The sequence below is a fragment of the Ranitomeya variabilis genome, chromosome 4, assembly GCF_051348905.1.
Source record: "Ranitomeya variabilis isolate aRanVar5 chromosome 4, aRanVar5.hap1, whole genome shotgun sequence".
In the NCBI taxonomy this organism is placed as follows: domain Eukaryota; kingdom Metazoa; phylum Chordata; class Amphibia; order Anura; family Dendrobatidae; genus Ranitomeya; species Ranitomeya variabilis.
The window spans coordinates 221,165,790-221,177,573 of NC_135235.1; the positions used below are offsets into that span (position 1 = coordinate 221,165,790).

Sequence of the window (11,784 nt, forward strand, 5' to 3'; positions counted from 1 at the left end):
TGTCCCGGATAAGTGGACTAGCAGAGTCATTTCCGAGGTTCATTCCTCGGTGTTGGCAGGTCACCCGGGAATTTTTGGCACCAGAGATCTGGTGGCCAGGTCCTTTTGGTGGCCTTCCTTGTCAAGGGATGTGCGGTCATTTGTGCAGTCCTGTGGGACTTGTGCTCGAGCCAAGCCTTGCTGTTCTCGTGCCAGCGGTTTGCTCTTGCCCTTGCCTGTTCCGAAGAGACCTTGGACACATATCTCCATGGATTTCATTTCTGATCTTCCGCTATCTCAGGGCATGTCCGTTATCTGGGTGATATGTGATCGCTTCTCCAAGATGGTCCATTTGGTTCCTTTGCCTAAGCTGCCTTCCTCTTCCGATCTGGTTCCTGTGTTTTTCCAGAACGTGGTTCGTTTGCACGGCATCCCTGAGAATATTGTGTCAGACAGAGGATCCCAGTTCGTTTCCAGGTTCTGGCGATCCTTTTGTAGTAGGATGGGCATTGATTTGTCGTTTTCGTCTGCTTTCCATCCTCAGACTAATGGACAGACGGAGCGAACCAATCAGACTTTGGAGGCTTATTTGAGGTGTTTTGTCTCTGCTGATCAGGACGATTGGGTGACATTCTTGCTGTTGGCTGAGTTTGCCCTTAATAATCGGGCTAGTTCCGCCACCTTGGTTTCGCCTTTTTTCTGCAACTCTGGTTTCCATCCTCGCTTTTCTTCGGGTCATGTGGAGTCTTCTGACTGTCCTGGGGTGGATTCTGTGGTGGATAGGTTGCAGCGGATCTGGAATCATGTGGTGGACAACTTGAAGTTGTCACAGGAGAGGGCTCAGCGCTTTGCCAACCGCCGCCGCGGTGTGGGTCCCCGACTACGCGTTGGGGATGTGGTATGGCTTTCTTCCCGCTTTGTTCCTATGAAGGTCTCCTCTCCCAAATTTAAACCTCGTTTTATTGGGCCTTACAAGATATTGGAAATCCTTAATCCTGTATCTTTTCGTCTGGATCTTCCTGAGTCGTTTGCTATTCACAATGTATTTCATAGGTCCTTGTTGCGGCGGTACATTGTGCCTGTAGTTCCTTCTGCTGAGCCTCCTGCTCCGGTGTTGGTTGAGGGCGAGTTGGAGTACGTGGTGGAGAAGATCTTGGATTCTCGCCTCTCCAGGCGGAGGCTTCAGTACCTGGTCAAGTGGAAGGGCTATGGTCAGGAGGATAATTCCTGGGTGGTCGCCTCTGATGTTCATGCGGCCGATTTAGTTCGTGCCTTTCATGCCGCTCATCCTGATCGCCCTGGTGGTCGTGGTGAGGGTTCGGTGACCCCTCACTAAGGGGGGGGTACTGTTGTGAATTTGCTTTTTGCTCCCTCTAGTGGTTACTAGTTTTTTGACTCTGGTTTTTCTGTCATTCCTTTTATCCGCACCTGGGTCGTTAGTTAGGGGTGTAGCTATATAAGCTCCCTGGACCTTCAGTTCTATGCCTGGCAACGTAGTTATCAGAGCTAGTCTGCTGTGCTCTTGTCTACTGATCCTGGTTCCAGTTATATCAGCTAAGTCTGCCTTTTGCTTTTTGCTATTTGTTTTGGTTTTGTATTTTTGTCCAGCTTGTTCCAAATCTATATCCTGACCTTTGCTGGAAGCTCTAGGGGGCTGGTGTTCTCCCCCCGGACCGTTAGACGGTTCGGGGGTTCTTGAATTTCCAGTGTGGATTTTGATAGGGTTTTTGTTGACCATATAAGTTACCTTTCTTTATTCTGCTATCAGTAAGCGGGCCTCTCTGTGCTAAACCTGGTTCATTTCTGTGTTTGTCATTTCCTCTTACCTCACCGTTATTATTTGTGGGGGGCTTCTATCCAGCTTTGGGGTCCCCTTCTCTGGAGGCAAGAAAGGTCTTTGTTTTCCTCTACTAGGGGTAGCTAGATTCTCCGGCTGGCGCGTGTCATCTAGAATCAACGTAGGAATGATCCCCGGCTACTGCTAGTGTTGGCGTTAGGAGTAGATATATGGTCAACCCAGTTACCACTGCCCTATGAGCTGGATTTTTGTATTCTGCAGACTTCCACGTTCCTCTGAGACCCTCGCCATTGGGGTCATAACAGTGTGCCTCACAGAATTTTATGCCATTGAGCGGTGAAGAAAGAATAAATCACATATTTACCACTAAAATGTTGCTTTTGCCCCAAAGGGCTAATAGGAATTACATTTAATCAGAAAATATTTTTCATGCACAGTGCAAATCTCAGAAGGGAAGGAGCACCATACTATAGTGCAGATTTTAATGTTATGGTTTGCGGGTTCAATGACCGACTGGGAGAGCCCTTGAGTTGCCAGAACAGCAGAACCCCCCATAAGTGACCCAATTTTACAAACTACACCTCTCAGAGAATTCATCTAGTGTGCAGTGATCATATTGACACCATGGGTGTGTCACAGAATTTTATATCATTGGCTAGTGAAGAAAAAAAAATTACATGTTTAATACCAAAATTTTGTTTAGCCCTAGATTTTACATTTTCACACAAGAAATGGGTTAAAAACGGCACCAAAAATGTTACCAACAATTTCTACTGAAAATGACAATTACCCCATATGTGGCTGTACAATACTACTTAGCCATACGGAAAGACTCGGGAAGGACGGAGCGCTATTTGAATCATGGAGCACAGATTTTCCTAGAATAGTTTGCGGACTCCATATACAGAGACCCTAAGTGCTAGAAGAGCAGAATCCCTCCCTCAAGTGACCCCATTTTGAAAATTATACCCCTTTAGGAATTTATCTACAGGTGTAGAGTCGATTTTGACCTCACGGGTGTTTTCCAGAAACAAGCAGCAATGAGTGTTGCTGAGTGATAATTGCAACCTGCCGTTGTAATGACCAGTACGCTGTAGTGACCAGTACCTTATAGTGACCAGTATGTTATGCCCAGTTCATGCTTCTGGAGACATGCACCTGTAAGTTAGGTGGGATCTCATCGTTTCAGAAATGCCAAACACATGGATGCTATTTGTTGTTTAGGTACACTGTGGTGTCAGAAGGGAGAGGGGAATTTCGATTTGGGAACACAGAATTTGTTGAATTTTTTTTGAGTAGTGAGGAGGCATTTCACTTTTCCAGAGCCTTTATGCTACTAGTAATGTGGCAGCCCCCTATATTTCCGTTAACAGATGACAGACCTGAGTGAAGGCTTGCTTTTTTTGTGGATTGAGTTAAAGCTTTTGTTAATAACATTTTACATAATGTTTGGGATCACATTTATCCTGCGCTCTACACTGAGGACTTACATCAGGGTTTCCATCTAAATCTCTAAGTAATGTGATTCAGATGAAACCCTCAAGGGATCCATTCACTATAATGAGGCAGCAGAGTTACTCTGGACTCCATCTGGCCTCTGGTCAGTGGTGTCCTTCTTTTAAAAAATGCTCAAAACTGTGGCCGACGGCACTTTTATGCAATCCTAAAAAGAAGGACACCGTCGGATCAAAGGTCCTATGGTCTACACAGTTCATCCATCTGCCTCATTATGGGGAATCTTCCGACGGGGTGGTTAGTCTGAATCACATATTTCAGATTTACATGAAAACCCTAAGATAAGGGCTCAGCACAGAGCCCAGGATTAATGTGTGCCGAGCATTACTGCGATATTTGGGAGGCAGAATGAACAAATCAACAGCAAGTGAAGAATTGTTTTACTAAGTACCAGGTCACAAGGTCATATGGACATTTCTCAGGTGGGAATGGGGTTAAAAAATTCCATATACTTATATGTATACCAATATATTATTCTGATATACTAACCTAATTGGGGTGTGGGGTTTATCCTATTTGATGAAAACACACCCCTTTGATGTGTTAGCATTCTCCACTCTATAAAGACATTATTCTTTTAAAATTTTTCATAAGAGCATATTATACCTGATGAAGGCCTTTGTGGGCTGAAACGCATTGTTGGTTCTTAGCAAAGTGTCCTAATAAATTTGATGTAGAGCAAAATATCTCATCTTTAATCATCCTTGGCCTCCGGAAGTGCGGAAAAAGGAAATCTTCTATTTACTCCTACATACACATGCGGACCTTGCACCAAGGCTGGCATAGTTCCCGCAATCGTGCTGCAGACTGGAGGATTACAAAGAGCTGATCCACCACACAGATCATTTAAGCGAATATACAAGACATCCAAAGGGTGAGTGCAAAACCCATAATCTGTTTTGGCGGATGTAAACATTCTCCTACACTTAAGGCCCCGTCTCACATAGCGAGATCGCTAGCGAGATCGCTGCTGAGTCACAAGTTTTGTGACGCAACAGCGACCTCAGTAGCGATCTCGCTATGTGTGACACGTACCAGCGATCAGGCCCCTGCTGCGAGATCGCTGGTCGTGTCAGAATGGCCTGGACCTTTTTTTGGTCGTTGAGGTCCCGCTGACATCGCTGAATCGGTGTGTGTGACACCGATCCAGCGATGTCTTCACTGGTAACCAGGGTAAACATCGGGTTACTAAGCGCAGGGCCGCGCTTAGTAACCCGATGTTTACCCTGGTTACCAGCGTAAATGTAAAAAAAACAAACACTACATACTCACCATCTGTTGCCCGTCAGGTCCCTTGGCGTCTGCTTCCTGCTCTGACTGCCGCCGTAAAGTGAGAGCACAGCAGTGACGTCACCGCTGCGTTCTGCTCTCACTGTACGGCGGCACACAGTCAGAGCGGGAAGCAGACGCCAAGGGACCTGACGGACATCAGATGGTGAGTATGTAGTGTTTGTTTTTTTTGGTAACCAGGGTAAACATCGGGTTACTAAGCGCGGCCCTGCGCTTAGTAACCCGATGTTTACCCTGGTTACCCGGGTGCTGCAGGGGGACTTCGGCATCGTTGAAGACAGTTTCAACGATGCCGAAGTCGTTCCCCTGATCGTTGGTCGCTGGAGAGAGCTGTCTGTGTGACAGCTCCCCAGCGACCAGACAGCGACAAAACAGCGACGCTGCAGCGATCAGCATCGTTGTCTGTATCGCTGCAGCGTCGCTGTGTGAGACGGGGCCTTTAGACTCTGTGCTCCTTGTCTCCCCTTTTATCTTCCCCTATATCATTGAGAAATGTATAAGAGTATCTTAATCTCGTTCTATGATGCATATTGTTTAATCAAATGAATTAAAGCATTTAATCTTTTTATGCACACCTTTCCGATCTGGACCTTCTTTTACACTATCCTGTAGTAACATATCCCTTCCTGATCCCATCCTGTAAAAATGTTCCTCTTCCTAACCCCCATCCTGTAATAACATTTCCCTTCCTGGCCCCCATACTTTAGTAATTTCTTCCATCCTGATCCCATCCTATAAAAATTTACGCCTTCTTCGCATTAATCCTCATAATACCCCCCATCTTGTAATAATATCCCTCATCCTGGCACCATCATGTAATAATGTTTTCCATCCTGGCCCCATCCCGTAATAATGGATTTTGCAAATGTATACTTTTCCTTTAATAATCATGTAATTTCACAAAATGAAAAAGACAATCTGGAGATCGCTGGTGGTTGTCACTATTGTGCTTCTTGCACATTGATAAAAAATAAAGCAGTTACAAGTCTGATAAGAAATATTGTGAGCAGTTGTTAGTCATGAGAGCATAATTCTGAATCAAGGATGTTCTTAGTAAAGATTAATAAGCTGAATTACAGATATGATATAGATGATAGGAGATTTTTTCTGGTCTTACAGAGACGGAGAGGCCATTGATACAAACAGAAGAGGGGAAGACTCCGGTAGGTATATAGACGATTACTGCAATAGTGTAATATAAAGTTGTAATTATTCTTTGTTATGCATGTCTATAAGAAATGTTAGTAACTTTGATAAGAATGTAATTTACTAAGCAATTTGCAAATGTTACTTTTAGACACATAGTAAACAAAAAAGAATCATCTGCTCTATTGAGTCACAGAAAGCTCAAATTGCAACAGCTCAAAATGGAATAGGAAACGATCAACTGCGGAAACTAAATGATGCATAGGCGGGGTCTTTCCAAATATAGCACCCCATTTATTTGTTTTCTTTGGTTTAATAAAGGGCTTCTTCCCTACCGGTTAGGGTTAGAAGGGTCTCTTTGATGATCTCCAGGCAGAGTTCTTTTTTAGAGGTCCACTACTGGCAATAGAGCATGGCATTGCAGCCTTTTCTTAGTCGGCACTGTTGCGAGGATGTCATCAGCAAGTGCAATGACATCATCGAGCCACCATTTACGCACCGGCCATAACAAAAAGCTGAGACAATGAAATATGTATGAAAAGATGAGTATTACATTATTTTTATGTAAAAGGAATAAAATATGAGTTAGAGAGAGGAAAGTAAAATTAATAGAGGGTGGTGGTTGGAGAAAATAAATGATAATGATTTGAGGGTGGGGGTGTTAGAGAAGACATTATAATGAAATAATGGAGGTGGCGCAATAGAAAACATAATGAAAATAAAATTTCATTTTGGGCCTCCCCTTTAAACGATGCACACTGAGCGATCCATCTCATATTATATTGCATCCTTTGTTCCTTATTACGTAGCATTCCATTTTTATCTTTTTGGCTGTTCCATAAAGCAATGTTTCTTATTATTATTATTGTTATTTATTGTTATAGCGCCATTTATTCCATGGCGCTTTACATGTGAGGAGGGGTATACATAATAAAAACAAGTACAAGAATCTTAAACAATACAAGTCATAACTGGTACAGGAGGAGAGAGGACCCTGCCCGCGAAGGCTCACAATCTACAAGGGATGGGTGAGGATACAGTAGGTGAGGATAGAGCTGGTCATACAGCGGTTTGGTTGATCGGTGGTTACTGCAGGTTGTAGGCTTGTCGGAAGAGGTGGGTCTTCAGGTTCTTTTTGAAGATTTCGATGGTAGGCGAGAGTCTGATGTGTTTTGGTAGAGGGTTCCAGAGTAGGGGTGATACGCGAGAGAAATCTTGTATGCGATTGTGGGAAGAGGAGATAAGAGGGGAGTAGAGAAGGAGATCTTGTGAGGATCGGAGGTTGCGTGTAGGTAAGTACAGGGAAACAAGGTCACAGATGTATGGAGGAGACAGGTTGTGGATGGCTTTGTACATCATGGTTAGGGTTTTGTACTGGAGTCTCTGGGCAATGGGGAGCCAGTGAAGGGATTGACAGAGGGGAGAGGCCGGGGAATAGCGGGGGGACAGGTGGATTAGTCTGGCAGCAGAGTTTAGAATAGATTGGAGGGGTGCGAGAGTGTTCGAGGGGAGGCCACAGAGCAGGAGGTTGCAGTAGTCAAGGCGAGAGATGATGAGGGCATGGACTAGGATTTTTGCAGATTCTTGGTTGAGGAATGAACGGATTCGTGAAATATTTTTGAGTTGAAGTCGGCAAGAAGTGGAAAGGGCTTGGATATGTGGTTTGAAGGAGAGATCAGCGTCAAGGATTACCCCGAGGCAGCGAGCTTGTGGGACTGGGGAGAGTGGGCAGCCATTTTCTGTAATGGTTAGGTTCGTTGGGGGGGTCGCGTGAGATGGGGGAAAGATGATGAGTTCTGTTTTGTCCATGTTAAGTTTCAGAAATCTAGCGGAGAAGAAGGATAAAATAGTGGACAGACATTGAGGGATTCTGGTTAGTAGGGAGGTGATATCTGGTCCAGAGATGTAGATCTGTGTGTCATCAGCATAGAGGTGATACTGAAAGCCATGAGATTCTATGAGCTGTCCCAGGCCAAAGGTGTAAATGGAGAAGAGAAGGGGCCCAAGAACTGAACCTTGTGGGACTCCGACAGATAGGGGGCGAGGTGAGGAGGTGGTGTGTGAGTGGGAGACGCTGAATGTCCGGTCTGTTAGGTATGATGAGATCCAGGATAGGGCCAAGTCTGTGATGCCAAGGGATGAGAGGATCTGTAATAATAGGGAATGGTCCACTGTGTCAAAGGCAGCCGACAGGTCGAGGAGGAGGAGAACAGAGTAGTGTCGCTTGCTCTTGGCGGTTAAGAGGTCGTTGGTGACCTTAGTTAGGGCAGTTTCAGTGGAATGGTGTGACCGGAAGCCAGATTGTAAGCGGTCAAAGAGGGAGCAAGAAGACAGATGGGAGGACAGTTCAAGGTAGACGTGTTGTTCCAGTAGAGTAGAATAGAGTAGAGTATCCTCTATTAGGATTCATAAAATAACGCTGTACAAAAGCGAAAAAGAAATGCAAATATGCACCAGAGCACCTGTGTGTTAACTACGTGAACTTTCACATGATCTCTCAAAAAGGAGTCATGTGACATGCCATGTGGTACATTGAGTGATTGAGGGTTCATGCCCTCTAAACTACCCTGGGGTCATAGTTACTCTTAATCCACCCCTGCTTCCAATTAAACAATTGTTTACATCATCACCTTTAAAAAATAAAAATGAGTCAACAAAGTTAAATTGGTGAAGGTGAGAAAATAAGAAGAGAGAATTTTACATTCTTGCCAAGTAGAATTTTATATAGTTTTCACAACAGTTGTTTTTCAAACTATATTGGAGTCAACTATTACCTTGTCATTTTCTTACAGAGCATTGAGTGTAGAAAGCTTCAACGTAGATTTTATTTATTTTTTTATTTTTTTCATAAAAAAATACACTAATTTTCCTGACATCTATGACACAGAAAAAAAAATAATGGAAAGCGTAACAGATTTAATTTCTCTGGATCATGAAACCAATTTGGATTATACATATTATTATGAAAACTATACTGGAAGTGACCATCAAAAATCAATAGCCTTTGAGGATATTTGCTTTGTGGCGATCTGCTCCGTATTTTGCTTGTTGGGAATCATCAGAAACGGTCTTGTCATCTATTTTGGACTCTTCAAGATGAAAAAAACAGTCAACGTCGTGTGGTTCCTCAGCTTGGCCATCGCTGATTTCTTCTTTTCATTATTATATCCTGTGAACATCACAAAACATATATTAGCAAATTGGTCAATTTTTTTGTGCAAGTTAATGCAGGCACTTTTGTTCATTAATACGTCAGTCAGTGTCCTCCAGCTCACGGTCATCAGTGTAGACCGATGCATCTGTGTCGTGTTCCCGGTATGGTGTCATAACCACCGAAGACCAAGATTGGCTTTCATCATTTCCCTAATCATCTGGTTATTTTCATTTTCTCTGGCTACACCCAACTTAATATACGCAGACGCGATAAAAATCTACAAAGGAACACTTTGCATTTTTGACATAGATTATTCTATTTTCATAAAAAAGACAGTTTTGGGCTTTGTTTTCTACTTCCTTCTACCGTTTATTATGATTGTCTCCTGTTACATCGCGATTGTCTTGCACATGAGAAGGAAACGCATCTTCACATCTTCTAAACCTTTTAAATCCATGGCGGCCATCATCATTGCCTTCTTTATCTGCTGGTTTCCCAGTTACTTGATTCACTTTATTGTGATATTTAGATCAATTAACATTCCTTTTTATGTCATTCATTATGGAAATTGTATAGCCATTGTCCTAATTATCGTTAATTCTTGCATTAACCCCATCCTCTACGTCTTCATTGGTCGAGATTTCAAGGAAAAATGTTGCGGCTCATTCCAGGTTACGTTTGAGAAGGCGTTTCTAGAAGACGAGGAGAAGGCAGATTGTGAGACTCAGGAAGGGAATATAGCTCTTACAAGGACCCATACAGATGACAAATAAGAAGTAGGGATAAGCGGATCTGTGGAAGTTCTGGTTGGGTTGGAAGTTGGGTTCTGGTACTAAACCGAACTTTACTTAAAAATTTTAATCGGGCACCAGAATTATATCAGAACTTCTAAACCCAAACCCCATTGAAAACAATGAGGTTCCAAACCTTTGGAGGTGAAAATGTTGCAGCTCATTCCATGTTACATTTGAAAATGCATTTATAGAAGACGAGGAAAATGAAGTCTGTGAGAATCAGGAGGGGAGTACAGCTCTTACAATGGGACATACAGAAGACAAATAAGAAGTTGTACAGTAACATGAACTATACTATGACTTTGGATCAAATGTAGATTTTTAAGTTATGACTTAATGATTTTTTGTGCTTTTCGCTTTACATTAGTCATTTACCAAAATTAAAGAAAGCTGCATCTGATATATTTAGTGACAAAGTAGCCTGAGTAAAATGACTTATCATTATGTAAGGATAATTATATTTACTTTTACTTATATAAAATAAATAAGATTAAAAAAATAATATTGGGTTTCCCGCAATATTTTGTTCTTTAGCCTTTGACAGGTTCTTTGTTTCCTCCATAATGCTCCTGGAAAATGGGTTACCTGAAAATCTGTGAGTAAACTCTTTTTATTAGTAAGGTTGTAAGTCCATTTTTCAGAGCTCCTCTCTACTGATGATCACATGAAGGTTCAGCTCAACTTGGATGTGGTATTTGCTCAGAAATCAGCACAGATGACTTGAGGAAAAAAGACAGATAAAAGAGTTACAAATTAGAGATGGGCGAACCAGAAAGGTAAAGTTCGGGGTCCGTACCGTGCACCTACAGTCTGTGCATGGACCCTGAACGTCTCCCAGAAGTCGTGTTACTTTTCGGGTTTTGTAGCCTGAACAAGGTTTGTGAAAAGACTGCAGTGCAGCCACTTAACAAGCCTTTCTTGTGTGGACACTTTCAACTCAATCACAGCCATATCAAGTATTGGAATAGCTGTGATTGGGAGGCGAGTAACGTGAAAAAAATAAATAATAGAAAAAAGGACGTAAGGTCTCTCCTATTCTTGATAGCCAGCAAAGGTAAAGCTGACAGTTTTGGGCTGCAGCCCTCAGCTGTCAGGTTTTTCTTGCCTGGTTATCAAAAATAGAGGGGTCCCCATTAGTGATGAATGAACCCCAGGGGTCAAAGCATTTCATTGTGAAGCGTGCTTTGGGGGGTAGGGAGTCCCCAGTCATCATTCTTGAAGTACAGTACCTTTCACCATGTATTTTGTTATTGTTTGAAACCGTGTGTACTTTTTTTTGCATGCTTTTTTGCATGCTGAACTGACAGCCCTGCATCGCGGTAATAGCTTTTTTACACATAGCAGCTTTTCCCTTTATAACTGCATAAAAACCTTGAAGTGAAGCTGCCAGCTCTGTATGATCATACCTTGCATTTGTGGCTTCATACCTTTCATATTATTGCACTTTATTTCTGATTACCCTTATCCCCTTCCTGGGATTAATAACATGCACTAGGGACCATGTAAATATGGTATACCAATAATTAATTACTTTTTTATGTTTATACATTATCTGTATGTACTCACTTCTTTCCCGTAACCTGCGGTGCTCTGGTTTTTACTTATTGTTTTTAATGTATTAAATAAACTTTATACTTTTTTAATCATTTATACCCTGGCATTTTGTAAAGTCCTTCCTTTTGGTGTTTCTATTTATTTATTTAAGTAATTAAAAAACTATGTGGCCCCCTTTTTTTATAAAACCAGCCAGGATAAAGCTGACAACTGAGGTCTGCAGACTACAGCTGTCAGTTTTGCATGTGCTGGTGATCAAAAATAGAAGAGACCCACATAATTTTTTTTATTTACTTATAGCACAGGCGTTGGTTGATGAATATTAATAATAATTTTTATTTATATATATAGCGCCAACATATTCCGCAGCGCTTATATTCTCATCAGCCTCGCCTGCTCTCGCTGCTATCAGTGACAGCAAGTGTAGGGTGATGACAGTAGTACTCTCTCATCAGATGAGGCCTCTGTTATAAATAAATCATTACTTTTACCACTGGTCAAAGCTTCTGGCTCACATGCTGTCATCAGACAGCTTTCTGATCTGCGGTAATGAT

The 11,784-nt window shown here is 42.4% G+C and overlaps 1 protein-coding gene across 1 annotated transcript; it reads left to right on the forward strand.

The window, feature by feature from the left end:
* Positions 1 to 8,626: 8,626 nt before the first annotated feature.
* Positions 8,627 to 9,658, forward strand: LOC143767793 (chemerin-like receptor 1). Its single transcript, XM_077256312.1, has one exon. It carries the CDS (start codon positions 8,627 to 8,629, stop codon positions 9,653 to 9,655), a length of 1,029 nt encoding a protein of 342 aa, XP_077112427.1. The 3' UTR covers positions 9,656 to 9,658.
* Positions 9,659 to 11,784: the final 2,126 nt, after the last annotated feature.